Here is a 20,429-nt window from a genome sequence, read left to right on the forward strand (position 1 = left end):
GACCCTCTACAAGGGTGCAAATGACCGGCTGTCTTCAAGGAATATAAATCCTTCCATTCCCCACCATCCTGTCAGAGCTGAAGAAGCTTCTTGGATGAGAAGCGAAACATCTTCAAAAGGAAAAACAAGAAAGTTCAGTTGTTTGAAAAAGCACCTTTGGGACTGCTACCATGAAGAAGTTTCCTTAACTACCAGTGCCTTCCTGCAGCTTAAATGTATTACTTTGCATTCTGTATGCATAAAGAAATGGAGAACAACTCTTTGTCTTATGTTTGATATACTTTTATATAATCTAAGGCTGGCAATATTTGTTCGTTAAATTTGTATGCTACTTGATTCCCAATGGCTCTGGGTAATTTATAAGCAAAGCAATATTTAAAAAAATACAGTGAGAAATAAAAATAAAGAATGAAAGATAGCACAGGTGACAGAAACCAGACTGGAGTGTGGGGAAAACGCCTCCATATAAACCAAGGTTGTTCATTTACTCCTCCTAAAGATCTGGGATACCCGAAGTCTATCTTCAAGGCTAAATATGCTCAGTTTCTTCAGTGTTTCATCCTTCTATAAACCTGCTTCATTTCTCCTGAATCTAAGATGTCCAGAATCAGACACAATAGAGCTGATAAATGCAAAAAAAATTCTCACAATATTATCAAGCCAACTATTTCCCCATTTCATATTTCTGCATTTGTTTGCTTTCTAAGTAAAAGTATTGCATTTGTCCTTATTAATTGTCACTTTGATTTCAAGATATTCCTCTAATCTATCCAGATCATTTTGAATGTTGTTTCTTCCTTCTAGGCTCCTAGCTATCCCACACGTTGTTGTACTATCTGAAAAACTGATGTGTATTCTCCTGACTCTTCCATTCGAGTTTTCAATAAAAATAATGGTGGATGTAGAACTGAACCTTACAGCACCATTCTCCATTGATCTGCACTCAAAGTATGATTTTCAAGCTAGCTATGTAGCCACTTAATTAGCAAGCCACTACCATACACATAACTAACTTGCTAATCAGAATTATTTCTCAATGTAATGATATATTATAAACCATGAAGCAAGTTACCCATTTTTTTTAAATGAAGAAATTAATCTGGCAGATTTTACTCTTGACTAGCCCATTTGATTTTGTTTTCAAGTTTCCTACAGATCGGTTGGTATTTGGCTAACTCGTTGATAGGGTGGCTTTTTTTTTTTTTTGAGGATAAGAGACAAATGCAGTCATGTGGCATATTATCAGTTTTCCAGGATTGCTTAAGTATAGTACATCAAGTTTTTATGCAGTCTGAACATCAATTAGTTCCTTCAAATTTTGGGGATAGAATTCATCTAGCTTGTATTTAAACTCATTTGCCATTAACACAAATATTTCTTGTCTATGTTTACTTCAATAACAAACACAAAACCTTATAACCACCAAATAACAAAACCTTGCCCCTTTATTTAATATTTCTACTGGAACACTGCATTTTTGTTGAAGAAAACTGAAGATAAGAAAAGAGTATTTCTATCTTGTTTTCTATTAGAAGTTCATTGTTTTTATTTAGTAGCTTGTGCACAGCTTCTCTGGACTTTGAAGTCTAAAATGCAATTAAATTAAGCTTGTTAACCATAAAGACAAGTTTTGCAGAATTAAATAACTACTTCCCCACTCCCAATGTTCTTGTGAGCTTCAGTTCCTCACCTAAGTATTCTCTCTTGATTACAGACAAATATCAACAGTTATATGACAGGCAGATATAACATGTTGGATTGTCTCATTGTTAACTATCCAAAATGATAAAAGGCAATGATCCACATATTCTCATATACAATGACTCTCAGTGGACATGCAGTAGCAGTCTGCTATAATTGAATGACATGAGAGATGCACCCAGACAATTCCATATAGCTTTTAAGCTTTCACCATGGCTGTGTTCTTAGAAGACAACCTATCTCTTTCATAAACTTAACTGAAACAATTTCAATGAAATGCCAAAAAGAACTTCAATGTTTCATCCATAAAAATATCTAGAGTGAGATAGTACCTGAAAAAAAACTGGGATTATTGTAGCATGATGTCGCTAATAGAAAAATGAAAAGTTGACAGCATGGTAAATTCCTATTAGACCAAAGAATTTCTAGAGAGTCAAAATATTTGGAGAAATAAGGCGTCAAATAATTGAGGGCATTATTGTGTAAGCAGTTTATATTGGGACACAGACTCATTTAAAAAGCGGAAAGTTTCAGATCAAACAAAGCAAAAAATGGAGTCCCCAAAACTCTGGATTCTCTATTACAGATGCTATAGTGTAATGTGTAGATCAGGGGTCTTCAAACTTGACAGCTTTAAGACTTGTGGGTTTCAACTCCCAGAATTCCTCCTCCAGTCATGTTACTCAGGAGTTCTGGGAGTTGAAGTCCATAAACTTGCCAAGTTTGAAGACCCTTGATCAACTGTATTAACAAGTCAGACACAATTAAGACTTGTCTCTTCTTCTGCCACCAATCCCAACACTAGTTCTTCAGTGCTAGGAGCACAAAGCCACGAGGAAAATCCCTAGCTTGATGGACTATCCCACATTTTCAGTGTAAAGGTTATGATAGGCTTTAACTTGCTTGCAGCTCCTAGAAATTCAATATGGCATGTGAGGACTCAGTCTTTATTGTAACACTGAAACGATTTCTACTGATAGTTGATACTTCTGGAAGTTTATTTACTTTATTTTATTTATTTGATTTGTTAGTCGCTTACAAGGTAATAGATATAAGTATAAACATGAGTAAGAATACAGGAAATAGGTACGAATAAGTGGGGACAATAGGACAGGGACAGTAGGCATGATGGTGGACTTATGCATGCCCCTTTACAGACCTCTTAGGAATGGGGTGAGGTCAATAGTGGTTAGTTTGAGGTTAAAGGAGTGGGGGTTAGAGAAACAGAGTCAGGTAGTGCATTCCAGGCATTGACCACTCTGTTGCTGAAGTCGTACTTTCTGCAATCAAATTTGAAGCGGTTTACATTGAGTTCGTATCTGTTGTGTGCTCTTGTGGTGGTTGAAGCTGAAGTAGTCATTGACTGGTAGGACATTGTAGCAGATAATTTTGTGTGCTACGCTTAAGTCTAACTGTAGGCGGTGTAGTTTAAGATTGTCCAAGCCCAAAATCTCAAGCCTGGTGATATAGGGTATTCTGTTGTGAGCAGAGGAGTGTAGTACTCTTCTTGTGAAATACTTCTGGACTCGCTCGATTGTATTAATGTCTGATATGCAGTGCGGATTCCAGACTGATGAGCTGTATTCAAGCATTGGTCTAGCAAAGGTTTTGTATGCTCTAGTTAGCAATTAGATATTTCCGGAGGAGAAGCTGCGTAAGATTAGATTTACAACTCTTAATGCCCTTTTGACAATGCTGTTACAGTGAGCTCTGGTGCTTAGATCATTTGATATGAGAACTCCAAGGTCCTTGACAGAGTGAGGATCATCAACGAGATCATATCCACCTAGTTCGTATTTGGTCTACTGACTTCTTTTACCAATATGTAGGACAGAGCATTTGTTGGTCGAGATTTAAAGCTGATTTAAAGATTTAAAGCTGATGCATACTCTCTTGGGTTCAAATCAGACACATTCTCTTCCCATGTTTTCCATGAAGTACTTACTTGTAAACTCAATTTACATTTCCATCCCTAGTTCTAAATGATTTATGGTATTTTCCATGTACTATATATCTTCCACACCAACCAGGTATTAATTCAGGATATACTCTAACTGGGAAAGATAGAAAGGGTCCTACATATGGATATGCTTGAGCAAGTTAGGTATACAGAAATGGTGCAGACTTGGCATGGACTAACTTTTCTTTGTACCAGCTTTCTTATTGACAACCCATATGAGCAATCCAGACGTATACCTTCTATGCTTTTTGATATGGCATACTTGCCAGGTAATAGCCCAGCAAATCTTGCTTCTCCTTCTCCATGGTTTTTTATTCCCATTTCTTTCTCCAAATTTTCATCCATCCCTGCTGTAGCTTGCCTGCATCTACCCCAGCAGCAGGCTGCATACCACCACTGAATCTCTTTCATGGGAAAAGTCATCGGGATGAGAAATTAAAGATCACTGCTTACAAATCCATCAAGCTCTACATTAGGGTAGTAGTTGAAGCCCAATAATACTAGGAAGTGAGAAAGAATCTTTTCCACGGTCTCATGAAAACCAAGAAACACATACTGCACATTCAAATATTTTATTGATCAGCATTCAGGGTGGAGTAAGTCCTTCAGAGGAAAGAGAAATGATGTGAATGGGCAATTAGCCATTATAGCAGGAAACTTCTGTTTTGGCTCTCAGTGGGAAGAAATAGGACATGAAACTCACTCCAAATGTTACTATCCTTCATCATGATCCTTGCTTGCCAAAGCTGAAAAGAGAAGGGCAACATTGCCTATAGTTCAGGATTCTAGGTACGGTGTTTTTATAGGACAGATGGAAATTTTGTTATGTAGGGGGGGAAATCAGTTTCACTCAGCAGTCTAATGCAAAAGACAAACTCTTTAACACCAAAGAACTTCAAAGCCAACCAGCTTTTTTGAGTGGCCTCATAAAAAGTTTATCTAATAAACATCTGGATGACTAATAGATGGCAGCAAAGTGACGAACTCATTCCTGTCATTCTAATGGATTTTAGCAGCTCAGCAAAATTGGGAGATTGGAAAAAGAGATGCTGCCACTGTCAAACAATTAAAGACTGGAAATCAAAAATCTATCTCCATCACTCAGAGTTCTTCAATAGACATTAATCTATCTCCTACTCTTATTTATATATGGATTAAGAAACACCACCTATATCATAAGCAGCATGAAGTTTCCAAGAATTCATGGGCAAGGAAGTAAACTCCACTGGAGAACTGAAAGGAATACCTAATCATGGTGTGGCCTCACTGCAGGCTTCCACATATTCTTTTCAGCTGGAATCAATAAACACCTTGAATCTGGAAGTGCAATACATCTTTTGAGGGTTCATAAGAGGAAAGAAAATAACTACCAATGCTCAGTTTCAATACCCAAACAGCAATATTCAGATGCCACACTGATTTGTATAGTAGTCAAACATGTTTTGGAATGGCATTTTCTAAATCTGTACTCTGTAAAACAAGGAAATATTAATTAATTTAAATCAGGATGCAAGTAAATGGGAATGTGAGGGGCAAACCCAGAAAATTCCAGTGGGGGAGTGTGAGGAAAAAAAGAGGAAATAATAGTTGGTACCCCTAACTGCTTCATATTTACTAAGGGGAACTAGGAGGGTAATTGCAACTTTCTCTGTTCTACCCTCATCACTAAAGCTGCTGTTCAGACATTCCTTATTTCACTCTTCTTTGAAGAATAATCCTAAAACATGTAGTGACCTTAAGCCACACGAAGCTACATATTCACCTCTATACTATATTTCCCACCATCCAAGACAGGTCTAGGAAACCTACCGTTATCCAAGTATTATGGTCTACAATTCTCACTATTGTTGATCATTTGTTATTGAGCTGAGACTGATAAGTTTAATTCTTCTGTGTGGGATTTATTTAGTGCTAGTACTGTGCTGTTATGAGGCGTATAATATCTCGTATGCTTCACCTGGAGATATGGACTAGATCAGTGAGGCAGATTCTTTTTTTAAAAAAGTGTTTCATGGAAATTAATAAGAGGGAAGTTCTCACCATAAGGTCCCAGACTGGTTTAAGATTTTGTTAGCAATGGAACTTAAACTATGGATGAATGGGTACACTGTAGTGTGTAAAAATGATAATCCTTCATGCTGTCCATATTCCACTGTTGTTTCTGATGGATCTTCAGTGGCAGAATGCTACCATCAGTTGAGTTCTACTGACCTACTTAGAAAGACCTGCCAGTGTGTCTGCATCCAAAAAGAGGCCACCATTCGTGCTGACATGTATCTTACAGAGTGCAGCCATGACTTACATTCTACTGATGTAATGGTCCTTCTGCTGAAATGCATAGTACCTCAAATTCCTTATTGTGGATTGTCCCTAAATTGCTTTGTTAATCGTGGTATTGTAACATTTAAATTTTAAAAATTCAGTTCAAATTCAGTTCATAATTGATATAAAACTGCAAATCATGTGATGTGGTAAAGGGACTGATTTTATAAAGACTCACATATACAATTTAATTGACAGCCAATTAAAATCTAAGTATGCAAAACTGTAAATAATCAAACTTGGAAATACACACACATACACATTAAAACATCTCCACAATAAAACATAACAGCTCTTTGACTTGCAACTGCTTGAAGCAGTAATCAAACAGATATGACAGATGAACATATGATGAAAACAACCTATAACAATTTAAATTTGGGAAACTATAAAGAATAAGTCTTGCAAGTAAAGCTCACATCAACAAAACTGCAGTTAAATACAGTCAGTGGAAAGGCTTGTTGCAAAAGTACAAAGAATTGGATGTGAGAGACAGTACACAAAGTTGCTTTTATAAGTGAATTAATTTCTGACTGATAAGACTCTTTACTTGTGTGATGAACAAATCAGTGAATTATACAAATAAGTAGCTGCATGATGGGTACCCGGCATATAGCTTTTGAACATAAATAAATAAATAACTATAATAAAGAGTTGTTGGAATTTTTCGTGTTGTTTTACTTGCCCATGCAGAGTGAGAGGATTCTAAGACAAATGATGGTTTTGCACAACGGCCATGTGTGGCAATATAAATCAAATAAATAAATAAATACTGCAGGAAAAGCCAGAGGAAAAAACAACATTTCTCTTCAAACCAATTCTAAGAACTAAAACTCATACATTTAGATGCTATCAATAATTTACTAACTATTTCAATGAAGGGAAACATACCATGTTGTTTGAAAATGTTGAACTTTTATGACTGAGTGTAGAAGATATAAGAAAAAGACAAATGAGATGAAGAACAGAAATATAAAAGATAAAAAACATATGCAGAGAGAATAAAGGAGACACTTTTGTAGACATTTGATCAGTTTTCTAAAGTCTGGGCCCTCCATAGGTATTACAGTTCAGTTCCTACCATTCTTTGTCAATGGCCCCTAAACTGGGGAAAGCTGGATTAAATCAAGGCAGGTGGCGAGAAGAGGGATTTTCTCAAGTTCAGTGATGAAACAATGAAACTGAAAAACATAAAATCAAATATTTTAGAAAATATTTTAAAAAATATAAAATTACAAGATAATTTCAAACATATATAAAATTATTTTGATATATTAGTAATATTTAAATTCAAAAGAATGTTATGTTCTATAGAAAGGCAGGAAAGCAGGCGATTTATATAAACCTTAAGCTTAACCAGAATGCTAATTGTTTAAATTCAATAAATTATGGGATGTTGGGGGAAGGGGGGAACTCCCCAGTCAGGTTTGGAACCACAGCATGCAAGGAGAGGAGTTAACTATTTCTCTTCCCACTCTATTTGTTCCAGGAGGAAAATGTTCATTGGTTAATGTCACCTTGAACAAATAATGCCTTTGGGGAAAAAGCCTGTAATATCGAGTTAAATTGTTAGTTAAATCCTCTTCCCCCTGCACTGTAATTGTCATTCTAATATTAAATAGTATTGCAGTGCTACAAAATATTATGTATGTTACAATTATGCAATTAAGACCTTGTCATGAGAGCAACATGCTGTTTTCTCCATGAAGGCCCAGATAAACCATTAAGTAAAATAAGAATATGTACTGAGCAAAAGATTGGGATGCATGATTAAAATAGTCCTTTTTGAATTTATTATTCCTTAGAATGGGAGAGAGAAAGCTATTACATTTAGACTACAATTCCCTGAGTAGTTTAGGACAGAAGTAAAGTGTTAGTACTGCTTTATACTGCACTGCTAAGATCACACTTGGAAACGGTATCCAGTTTTGATCACCACAATACAAAAAAGACGTTGAAACTCTAGAAAGAATGCAGAGAAAAGAACAACAAAGTTAATTATGGGACTGGAAGATAAAACATATGATGAATGGTTGCAGGAACTGGGTATATCTAGTCTAACAAAGAGAAGGACTGGGTTGACTTTATAGCAATATTCCAATATTTCAGGGGCTGCCAGAGAGAGCAGAGATTCAACCTAATTCTCCAAAGCACCTGAGGGCAGGAAAAGAAGTAATGGTCTTATCAAAGAGGGAACTTAGAAGTAGGGAGACATTTCCTGACAATGAGAATTTACAGAGGACACCAGATTTGAAATGATTGGTATGAATAAATGTCTAAATAGTTGCTGTGGTGTTTGAACTGGAGTGAACAACCCTAACCATTGATCAGCATGTTTCCAAAACACCCTTTTGAGGTGACTGAATGAAGTACTCCATGGAAAGCCAATGAAGCATAATAATAAGATAAATGGATAATTAATAATTCAGTACCTGGGGAAAAAAAATAAAAGAATAGAATCCAGGAGACATCTGAGTAAGAGACCTACCACTCCACCACCAAGTGAAATTGACCCACAGTTATTTTCATCTCTTATAACCCTGAAATGCTGGGAACAGAATGGTGGAAGAAAGGAACAAAGAGGTGGGGTAAGATGAGAGTTCCCAGGTTGCCTAAAAGCTCTGCCAAGCTGTAATGCATCAGGAGATAAAACCAGATTTACTGTGATTTTGCATATACAGTATTACAGCTGAATTGATAATAATAAATCAGTTCATCTCCTGGAATCTACTGTCATACTGTGAAAGGGCAGATTTGGACTACTTCCAAGCTACAGCAGAAATTCCATGTGGAAGTGATTTTATAGAATCCTAAACACTATTTTGGTTTGGGGGTAGGATCTGGGTTAAACATTCCATGTTGGAGTGGAGTCCATGTTGAAGTGGAGATCCATGATCTTAGAGCAAAGCTGAGACATTATTACCCCAGGTAACTTTTCATTCTAAAAGAACAATGGGTTTGTCCCAAAGGTGCTTTTTCAAGGGGCAATTGGATGTCCCTGTTTTTCTTTGAAGTTTTTCTTGTTTTTCTTTTCGCTTCTCATCCAAGAAGCTTCTTTAGCGCTGACTGGATAGTGGGGAATGGAAGGATTTATATAAAAACAAGAAAGTCCAGTTGCTTCTTGAAAAAGCACCTTTGGGACAATCATGACTTGGATGACTGAGAATCTTCATAGATGAACAATGGAGTTAACAGTGGAAAATCTGGAGTAGGGGTCACAGAAGATTTAGAAGTCCTTGTGTATTATATGGAATAGGACTATCCTAGACTGTATGCAGAAATGGAAAGCAGTTTATTTTTCTTCAGCTATCTGAAGATCATGCAACTGCACCTGTTGTTTTTTCAGTCTAGAGCTTGTATTACTTTTTAGTTTTAAGAGGTTTTTTTTAAAAAAATATGAAATGTAAGAGGCTGTTGTCTGAATTGCTTAAGTATAAACAAGATGGTGCTTTATATCAATATTCCATTTTAAAATCATCCTGCCATTTGGGGAACATCAATTTACAGCATGTACTGAAGATCACACTGGCTTCTGGCATAAGAAGAAAAAAAATAATTAGCGCCAGGAGTTTGTCAGATGACATGATGTCTTTCCCGCAGTTGAGTTCAACTTAATTTATTGCTAACAAGATTTTACCCTGCTTAGGTTCAGTTTTTGCCTCTTCATTTTTATTTTTTATTTTTAGATCAGCTAACTCCCCTGAAATTCCTTACAAGCCAACTCCACTTCGCGATGCTCTTCTTAAGAGGACCTACTTCAACTAAAAAAGGGGGGGGAGGCCGGGGGGGTTGGAAACCTTAATATCCATGTCTCCAGTTTAATTTCATTCTCCCTCCCTGTGATGCTGGCGTCCCAGCTCGAGCACCGTTTCAATGTGATTGGGACGGATGAAGGGCAGAACTGGCTTGGACCCAAAGCAGATAAAGAGAGCCGGGTAGCTCTCCCTCCCTCCCTCCTGCTAGGTAGACAAAGTTTGAAACAGGGCAGAGTTTGAAACGGGATCAACCCCTGTCCTGATGAGACGAATCCCCTCGCCGTGTGATGGCTGTTGCCATTGGTTATTATTACGCGGCTCGGCATCGAGGCAGAAAGCAGCCGCCGCGACCGATGCTTTCATGGGAAAGAAAAGGTAGTGGATGGAGAGGAGGAGAGGGGAGGGGAGACGGGCCGAGATGCTGTCGGGGATTGGCTGCGCCTCATGTCAGTCGGAGCGGCTGGCCCCAGCGCTTCCGCTGCTCCCGCTCCAGCTGAGCAGCTCCTAAAAGCGTGCGAGTGCTGCGAACCGGCATCATGCTTCGGATGCTCGGAGATTTCCCCCGCCCCTAAGCCCCGGCTAAAGAAGTGTTCCTGGGCATCCCTTCCCTAGCAGGACAGACAGGAGGAGGAGGAGGAGGAGAGGAGGAGGAGGAGGAGGAGAAAAAGCGGAGAAAGAGCGGGGGAAAAGAGAGAGAGAGAGTTAATTTTCCGCCAAGTGGACGAGGCTCAGCAGAAGAGTCAGAGCGCGACAGCGCGAGAGAGACCGGGCGCTTTCCTTGCACAGCGGCCAAGTCGGAATTTGAAGCAACCAGCCACGAAAAGGAAAAAAAGAAAAAAAAAAACCGAGCCCGGAGCTTCCCCAAGCGGGATACCAGGCGCAGCATCGCAAAGCGTTACTCCAGCCAGGTAGAAATGACATCAACTGGCAAAGAAGGCAGCGGAGCTCAACACGCGCAATATGTTGGACCCTACCGCTTGGAGAAAACGCTGGGCAAAGGGCAGACAGGTGAGTTTCCTCGGCAGCAGCAGCCGCCGCCGCCGCCAAGCAAACCCAGGGGGAGAAGAAGGTGGCAGTCGCGGACATGACGGGAGATGGGAGAGTCCGGCCTCGCGGGTCCCTTCCTTGTCTTATCGCTGTGGCATCTGCTATTGAAGGGTGGCTCTCTTTTTTTGTGGGTGGTGGGTGGGGAAGAGAGATTTGGGGTGATTTGCATCTTGTTTTAAAGCCCAGCTTTGCTTTGTGTGGATCACTCCTGGAAAGGGGTGGTGTTCTGATGACAGTCAAAGTGCCGGTGGGGAGGGGCTGGTAAAATTGGGGGGAGGAGAGAGAGAGAGAGAGAGATGCTCAGCTGCTGGTCAATTTGGCTTGGATTCAGTTGCATGGCTTTCATTTCTTTTCTTTAAAAAAAAAAAAGGAATCGTAGATCAAGAGGAGGAGGAGGAGGAAACAGGGAGTCACCAGCAGTGTTTTATGACATCATGACTGAAAAGGGTGTAGTCTTGAAGGTGCAGTTAGTAGAGGTGTGGGGAAGAGGAGAGAACACATAGAGTGCAATTTATGGCACCGTCTTTGTTGATGATTTGGAAGGCGACCAAAATGGGAAGGGGTGGTCGCTAGGAAAAGAAGAAGAAAAAAAGACTTGCCAATCCTGCCCTGGATGTCTTATTTTGTTTTCCCCACTAACCACAATTTCCTGCTGCTTAGAGGAAGATCCCCTGTTCTGCAGTCAGATGCCAGAGATTTGTTGTTTGTGGTCCTCTGAGAAGAACAATGGCAAGGAATATTAACAGGAGGAAAGAGAGTGTGGAGGGCATTAGCCGGGAGCAGGTGTGTTTGCCCTCAATGATATAATTAGATCCCCTCAATGTATTCAACTGTTTGGACTGGCTGGTCCTCTGCAGCACTAGATGTACTTCAAGGGCAGGCAAAGAGTAATGGCAAAGAAAGGCCCCTGGCAAACATGGCAAATCTCTGCCTGCCAGATTTCCCATATTTCTGTTCTCCATTTTTGGTAACCAGTCCAGTTGACCCTCTTGTTTGGCAGCCTTTGATTGAGGGACCCCAGAGTAAATTTCAGGTTTTCCGAAGTATCATATTGAGAGATAAACAAAGTAAGATAGGCAGGTTCAGACATTCATACCGTAAAATAGGTCTTTTGGGAAGCTGGTTGGTGTTAAGAGTTGTTCCTTATGGTGGGATGGTCAAACATGGTGCATTGTGTTTTGCTCTCTCTCTCTCTTTTTTTTTTTAAAAAAAGGAAGAGATGAGCTTTGCCCATCTGTTGTCTAAAGGATTTAATAGGCGTTTCCATCTCCAGCTGCTGCCTCCGATCGCCTGTTTTCTTGTTGCCCTGCATGGCAGCAGCTCTGCAGTCTCTGCAATTTTCTTGGGGACAGAGTTGAAATCCAGATCTTTCCGTGAAATAGGCCAACCTTTTTCTGCAACAATTAAGTGTGCAACCCATCTCCACACTCCTTTCCTTCCTCCTACCTCAAGCCCCATAGCAACTGCCTGTCGGTCGTGTCAATGGGAAGGTTTCTGGGAAAAGTGTTGCTTTAAAACGGAAAGCGACTTTTATTTGTTTGTATCTTGCTCCTTCTCATATTGCAGTAGCTGGAAAATCAGTTTACCTTTATCCTCCATAATGTTGAAGGCTAGGGTTTTTTTTTTTTTAAATTATAGCTTCCGCCACTCTGAAATATATCTTGTCATGAATAACAGAGCCGAGGAATATGAAATTCCTGCCAAAATGATTGCAGTATTATGGTGCACCAATAAAAACCCTGGATGCTGTTTCCAGAGGGGATTTCTTGCCCTTTGCTATGACTATGTAAGAGGCCTTAAATCTATGAACTCAAACCTTATCCTCATTACTGTGATTTTTGTCTACCTCCAGTTGAGGTCTCCCACTCTGCACCCCCCTCCCCAGAGTTTGAGTTATCTCAAAAGCAGCTACAATAGCAGTATTTCAGATTGATGATTCTTCAAAAGCTTTGCCAGAAGTAAGTCCTTCTGAGTTCGGAGGGACTTGCAAGTTAAGTAAAGGAGCAAAAGACAGCAACCTATAGATTTAGATCATACATTTGGATCATTGCAGGCTATTATTCAGCTAAAGGGTTAACTGCAATTTGTCCTCCCCCCTTCTTTCACTAATCTTCCAGTCTTCCTTCTGAGTGATTAGAGAGTGGGAGAGAGGGGGGTGGGAGGCAGAGCCTGTGTTCAGAGAGATGCTGTGGTCTACTTTTGCTGGTCTTTGAGAACCCGAATTAGAGCAAACATGTTGTTTGTCATTTTACAGGAAATTGTAAATGAACTTCCCCTCTTTCAGTCCTCATTTATAACAAATGTTCATACAATGCTGGGATACATAGATAAAATCTAAATGTGTTTTAAAGACCCCCCCCTAAGAATTATTGGTATATAGAGTTTTAATTCGGTGCTCACTTGCTTAGGAGGTTGGGAGGTACAACTACTGAAGTCAACGGGACTTTCTTCTGGAAGAAAAAAACAACCACCATGCATGGAATTGCAAATATTTGTTTACTTTCTCCCATATTCAAAATTGATATATTAAATGAATTATGGTCAATTTTCTTTGCTATTGCACTTAGAATTTTGGAAAAGAATCAGTGATACATGGCATTTTTGTCTATCGTTCCTAGAGTCCTAAGGAGAAGAGGGCATTTAGAAAGCTTCTGGTAGGGAGTATCTGAACATGTAGTCGTTCACTTGGAGATTCGATAATCTTGTGCTCAAGAGGCTGGCAGTTCAATAGAGTTATGTAGACAGTTTGCAACTCAAGCAGAACCATACCATAGAAAGAAGGAAAAATGAGACATGGAAAGTGTTTGTTGATATTTTTAAGGTAATTTCATGAAATGTATCATGATTCCAACAACCATCCAGAGTTATCCTGAGGTAAGATGGATGGTCAATACGTTTTATAAATAAATATAAACAATCTATTGTCTTTATTCTCCTGTAACTTCAGATTTGTTTGTATGTTTTAATCCACCTCCTCCCCCTACTTAACTTGCAAAGTGTTTTTGCTATAAAGTTCGTTATTGTAAGTTCAGGACCACCTATTTCCTTTTCTATAAAATACAGAAGATCAAAGCTAAAGGTTTGGGAAGGTAAATGCTGGCCTTGGTCCTAACTGAACTTTGAACTTCTTTAGCTTCTGCATAGTTTTAAATGTCAGGCTTGATAAATGAGCATGAAACAAGGAGATTTTAACAGGCAAGAAGTCCAGATGGTACATCTATGCAGCCGTGATGACATCTATTCTTGCATGTGCAAAACTGACCTTGCAAACCATATTCAGGACACGATACATTTTAGGGCTCTGGATGATGACAGTGCTAATTCTTTTTCAGAGCAGGGAAAGCAAAGCTCGTCCGGTAGAGTCTGGCACATCAGGCCTGTAGCAAATGATTGATGTCACAAAGGGAGGATTATGGTCTCCTGGTTTCAAAAGCAAGACGAGGGCACTGACCAAAGGGGTGCATAACATTTGCCTGCAGTCTTGCTGTAATATGGGCAGTGTGGTAAAACCCGGGGGAAGAAATTCTTAATAATGCAGTGTAAGAATTCCATGCATGTATAATTAAATTAGATTGTTGTAGTCAGACAATTGGCCCTTTGTTATTGTATGAAGCAGAGTTTTAAAGGGTTGTGCTGTTGTTTTCTAAAACTTGACTTGCAGGGAATCCACTCAATAGGAGGAGAGAAGGAGATGCAATAAATCGAGGGATACGATAATTTTACAAATATGATTATTAGATTATGAGGAAACATCTTGAAAATTTCAACACAAACCAATTGCTTTTAAAGGGACAAGCAAGCGATGGTTCACTTTGGACTGAAATACTGTGGCATACTTAATTATAGGAGGTTTGCACTGTAATTAACTGTAATGAGCAAAAATGTAGTGTTTTGTGTTTGCAGTAACACACCAGGAAACATTTGTGCTTAGATAACAATTCCAATTCAGAAGTATTATCCAAATGAAGCTAAATTGTCTTTAATTTGGCATGGCTGGTTTATAATTTCATTTATATGAAAGTGATATTTCAAATATTTCTCATAATGAGGTTTTATTTAGAGTTAGCAATATCTTTATATTTTGTTTTCACTTGGCTGATCTTCATATATTTGTTTTATATATCTTATATATCTGTTTTAATATTCCAGGTCTCAAACATTTTAAAGCCATATTTGGGGATATTGCTCTCATTTTACTTTTGGAACATCCTAACCTCAAAACTTGTATGGCTGCATTATAGCAAGTTAATAGAATTAAATTGTATTCCATGATCCTTTAGTTGTTATTAATGAGGTCTTGATGAACTTGATATTTTTCCTTCCTAGTTGCATGTCTTTTCCTTTTTCAGAAACAGTTCTCAAATTTTGATGGCACTTTTTTTTCCTGAAAGCGTTTTAGTGAATATAATTCAGATTCTAAACCTATTTAGAAACATATACTATTGAGTTAATGGATTTCATGTCTATTCACAGAGCCAGAGTTACTCTATACCGGTAGTAAAAAAATGAAATTGGCTGTTTGATTCATCTAGACTGAACTTCCCAATTTGAAATGAATTTCAATTATTACATTTAATAGAAAGCCTCAAAACTATAATCAAGCATGCATGGAAGACAGCCAATTGAGGAAGATTAGTCTAACTTTATCAACTTGGGTTGAGACCTTTCTGTGTGATGTCATGGCTTTAGTCATATAGGTGTCTTGCCTTTGCTGATAGATGGAGCTGTACTTTTCATCTTTAAAATCATGGTATCCTAAAGCAAAGTTTGGTAGGATTAGAAATGAAAGACATCATTTTCTGATCCCTCCAACAGCAATAGCACTTAGACTTATATACTGTTCATAGTGCTTTATAGCACTCTTTGAGTGGTTTACAAAGTTAGTGACAATTTGTCCCCAACAATCTAGGTTCTCATTTTATCTACCTTTGGAAGGAGGGAAGGTGAGTTGACCTTGAGCCCCATCAGGATCAAACTCCTGGCTGTGGGCAGATTTAGCCTGTAATACTGCATTCTAACCACTGCGCCAGCCATCAGTGTTCACTAATCCCATTGAAGCTTTGGAGGCCCAAATTAAATTGCTTTCCTATATTCAGAACAACCCATTTCAATGGGTACCTCCTGTTTGTGTTAGCATGTAATTTAAAAAAAAAATTCTACCGTAGAATGGCTAATTCCAATTACCAGAATGCTCAGCATTGGCCATTTGGAAGGGTGCCTTGTTTGGGGTGGACTGTTCCAAACTATGTAATATCAAGATGATTTTTCAGAGAGGTTGCAAGAGGGTTGCTCTCAGTAAATTACTGCTACCCAACCCAATTATTTTCTTTTTGTACTAAAATACGTAGCCTGGTGCCTTCATTAAAACCTAAAAATGGTGATGTATGCAAAAAGACTTAACAATCAAAAGTTAATAAAGATAAGGGTGGGCATACTGACGTGAGGTAAAGTGAGATTCAATTTGCAGCATCTTCTGGTAAATATTTTTGAGAGTGCACAGTTTCACAGTTTTTAAATATAACAGGATTCCTCGTTACTCTGACATCAGTCGTGGCCAGAGGAACTTTATCTAGTTATGTTTGGAGTTCCAGTTTAGAATTTTGGCTTCTGTGATAAAGTACTGTTAATCCTGTAGAAAATTAAGAAGCTTGCATTGGCATAAATGCAATGTTGTCATGCAGACTACCTCTTCTCATTTGCTCAGATATTGGAGAACTCTCTTGCTGTTTGCTTTACTTTTGGTTTTGTTGATATTAAAACAATATCTTATGATTCTGATTGAGATATGAAGTTGCTGAGAAAATAGCAATAGAACTTAGACTTATATATCACTTCACAGTGCTTTACAGCCCTCTCTAAGAAATTTTTACAAAGTCAGGATATTGCCCCCAACAATCTAGGTCCTCATTTTACCGACCTCATAACGATGGAAGGCTGAGTCAACCATGAGCCGGTGAGAATCAAACTCTTGGAGTGAGCAGTGAGTTTAGCCACTGCTTATATTCATATTTTGAGTGCATTATTTATTAATTAGGAATGTGTGTGTGTGTGTTCAGCTTATGAGCTTTGATCTATAGGAAAGGAAGAAATGGAATCCTTGCAGATTTTACTCTGCTAGCTTCCAACTATAGGGGGCGGTGCCAAACTAGAAGTAGTTTTATCGGTTCTCATGCTACGTTTGAAAAGAAGACCTAAGTACTATTTTTCAGAACAGTCTTAGAACTGAAGCTTTCATCTCTTGCGAGAAGGACAATTATCTGACTACAATGGTGCTCAATTGACTCATCAGAGAAGCTATATTGGAGCTGTAGAGCAAATAGGATATATACCTACATCTCCAAATATTTGAGTTTTATGACTATTGACTTTTAGAAGCTACTTCTGATTAGGAAAATTTGTTGATATGATATTTGGCACCTTGTAGAAAGGATAGACTCATTAATATGTTCCCTCAAATAAGAGAAAAAAAAATCAAGTCAGCTCTTGAAAAGGTTTTATTATTTGGAAATCATAGTTAATTTCATTAATTTTAATCCCTTAAAAAAGTACAAGATATACTTGCTTTTCAAAAGCACATTTCCATTAGCAAGCAACTTTTCTGAAAGGTAGGAAAATTCTGATATATTTAGGTCAAATTCAGAAAATGTTTAAGAAAACTCTTGCCATTCCAGAAGGCAATAAAGAGCTAACTTTTTAAAGCTTAAAACTTAGAGCTGTAGTATGGGCTGATTGATGCAAGGTATGTGTTTTAATGCTGTCCTGTTTTGAAGATTTATATTGCAGATTTTGGGGTTATTTAGTTTTTTAAGGAAACTGCTGAGAATTTTGGGAAACACCATACATTTCAGTAAATTAATAAATTTAAGCAATAGGAAATACAATTTGAAACTCAGAAGAACAAAACACAGACAGACACAAACACATAAGCAATAAAGATATTTTCGCCTTGTAGCAATTTCTGGGATTGTTTTGAAATATGCAGGTCATTTGTGTCATTTTCTTTTGATAAAGTGTCACATAAAAGATGAATCACACTATTTATATACTTGAATCTTAAATATTGCCAAGGTTAAATTTTAAGAAATTAACATAAGCTACATTATTAAAATAATTCCCCCCGCATAGTCATTTTTTCCATTCAGCTAGTTTTTTTAAGCAATTGTCATTTAAATTAAGAATCATAAAATGGAGTGACTCAGAAGGTGATCCATAGTGACTAACATTAGCATGCTAATTAATTTCACAAATAGTAATAACACGTAGATAACCTGAAGCAAAAACGGATGCTAGTTTGAGTATTGTTAAAAGCATTGTACATTAAGACAAGAACAACAGTATATATTTAAAAGACTAGTGGCCTTTTGGTATAGTGGCAAAGGTGCTAGTCTAGAAACCAGAAGACAATGAGATCTAGACTTCTTCTAGGTATCAAAGCTAGCCAAATGTCGGAGAAGAGCAGGTAGAATTGTTAAGTGTGCCATCAGCTTAGACTTGTTACATTGCCAGAAACTGTCCAAATCCAACTTCCTCTTGAATTCAGTTGACTAGATTGCTGTGGGCAGGCTTGAGCATTAAATCTTTCAACTGCAACTTAACGTATGGTCTTAACAACAACTACTCTCAGTCTAACTCACCTCACAGGATTATTGTGGTGAAAAACAGGCGACAAGACCATTAAATATCTACACAGCATTGTGTTGATCAAAACTAAAGGTAGGATAAAAAACCAATAAACAACTTTTCCTCACTTTTCATTTGAGTTTGATTTAATTTGCTTTGATGTACTGTAAGATCGGCAGCCGCAATGGATGTTTTTACAGAAACATGATGATCTTGTAGATTTAAATATGAAATACTGAGTTTCAATACAGGTAAATTATGTATTATTCTTCTGCTTTTGACTCAAGATAGCCCATGCTCATGGAATTATAAATATAACGGCATAATCCACATATACAACAGCTATCAGATTAACAGATGCAGGACAATGCTAGAGTTGCAGACATCCAACATTTTGAAGATAAATCTTCTTGGGCATGTGGAGCATCCACTGGCACATTGTTGACTAAGTAGACAAAAAATGAGAGTTGGACAGGACATAAAAATAGATTGGTTGGTAAAGGAGGGGGAACAAGTATATAGGCATAAGCATGGATAAAATAAATAATCTCATTGGTGGTTCACTTTCTGATTCATACAAAATAAATTATATTAAAATGTTACTATGTTCAGAAATGTAGACTGCAGATAGGCATAAAAGGATGCATGATTTTTTAAAAATATAATTGAGTAAGCTTCTCTACAGTCTTACATCCACCAAAAAATCCAGGAAGGAAATGTAGATATGGGGAGGTAATGGAATGGTTTAATCTTGAACCAAAGCATTAAGGCAATTTAAATCATACTAAGTGTCATGACGTTATCATTGGTGCTGGGAATTAAATAACTGAGCTGAGGAGGAGGAAAATTAAAGTGGAAAAACAAAGTTTATGAAATCAGCCAGGAGAATTTTGAAAATCAGCCTTTTTTAGATGCTTCAGGAATTGTTGATTGAAACCTATGATGTCATTAGCTTGAAGCAATGCATTCATGTTGCTTACATTGGTAGATCAGCAGAAAGAAAATGATAACTTCAGCAAGTCATTGTCAAAAAAGACTATGTTTTATTCCTGAAAATTGGCTCTCTAGTTTAGTCTCTGATGGCGATTGATTGATCTGAGAGCCAGACGGCAGAATTAACCCTGAATGGTAGCAAACAGAAGTTACTGTTTTTCTATTGTGCAGCAAGAGAAAAGTCTAAAGTTCTAGTATTTCTTTTCTACATGGCTAATAGCCATTAAGTTTCCATCTGAGCAAAACATCAGAATGCTAAGCAAATCTGTTCATGACAGTACATTCTTTATACATTAGAGAAATTCATGTCATGAAGTGACATGAGTTTCCTTCAGATTGATTTCTTTGGGAAAAATTAGCTTTTTGAAATTTCAAACCAATTGTATTATGATTTGGATTGTACTCCTTTGTGGTTTGCTGAATTAGAAACAATCCACTAGCCTTAACAGAGGAGCTTAAAAACATAAAAAAGAACATAAACCTTTCTTTCTTCATGTACAACATTTTTATTACTGGGGACAAATCTTGCAGACACTCCATAAACAAAGAGTGCCCATCATTAATTGATAATTTATATTATCATTGCTTGGATGATGAAAACTACATAATTCCCTATTTTAATAAAGTAGTCCATGATTCCAACTCATGAACCCAGAACACTGAGAAGCAGATGCTAACTTTCTTAGTCTCATTTCTAATTTAAATCTATATAATGATTTCTTCTCCATTTCTGCAGCCTGATTCTTGTATCTATCTGCTCACTGTTGAATATATGCTTCCTCATTATTGATTTTTTATCGGAGGTGACACTGCTGGTTCACCTAGTTGGTTGAAAATTTATCGTTTCATATGTGATGGCTCCAATCCAAAAAGCCATCAGTGGGGCAAAGAGCGATATGCTGATGTGCCCATTAGACAGATGGCCAACTTTGATATCAAACACCTGTTTGAGGGGAAAAGAAAAAGCTTGAAATTACTCATTCTTCCAAAGTGATTGGAGGTGTGTGTGTGTGTGTGTGTGTGTGTACACG

At 37.8% G+C, this 20,429-nt stretch overlaps 1 protein-coding gene and 1 long non-coding RNA gene across 13 annotated transcripts in view; one reads left to right on the forward strand and one right to left on the reverse strand.

Moving 5' to 3' along the window:
* Nucleotides 1-4,235: 4,235 nt before the first annotated feature.
* Nucleotides 4,236-10,891, reverse strand: LOC148128097 (uncharacterized). Its single transcript, XR_015740884.1, has 3 exons — nucleotides 10,713-10,891; nucleotides 7,065-7,164; nucleotides 4,236-4,407 (listed from the first exon to the last, which is right to left on the reverse strand). It is a non-coding gene; the product is annotated as an uncharacterized LOC148128097 (long non-coding RNA).
* The window catches only part of BRSK2 (BR serine/threonine kinase 2), a 460,906-nt gene continuing 450,678 nt past the window's right edge, over nucleotides 10,202-20,429 (forward strand). For 8 of the 12 annotated variants that reach the window (XM_087920981.1, XM_087920982.1, XM_087920987.1 and 5 more), the window contains exon 1: nucleotides 10,202-10,746. In XM_087920981.1, coding sequence (XP_087777107.1) covers nucleotides 10,653-10,746 — 94 coding nt within the window. In that variant the 5' untranslated portion in view covers nucleotides 10,202-10,652. The remainder of the gene's footprint in view (nucleotides 10,747-20,429) is intronic. The other 4 variants (XM_087920989.1, XM_087920990.1, XM_087920991.1 and 1 more) reach the window with 1 other exon arrangement.

This window comes from Pseudonaja textilis, chromosome 1, assembly GCF_049901715.1.
Source record: "Pseudonaja textilis isolate UNSWEBS1 chromosome 1, rPseTex1.2, whole genome shotgun sequence".
In the NCBI taxonomy this organism is placed as follows: Eukaryota; Metazoa; Chordata; class Lepidosauria; order Squamata; family Elapidae; genus Pseudonaja; species Pseudonaja textilis.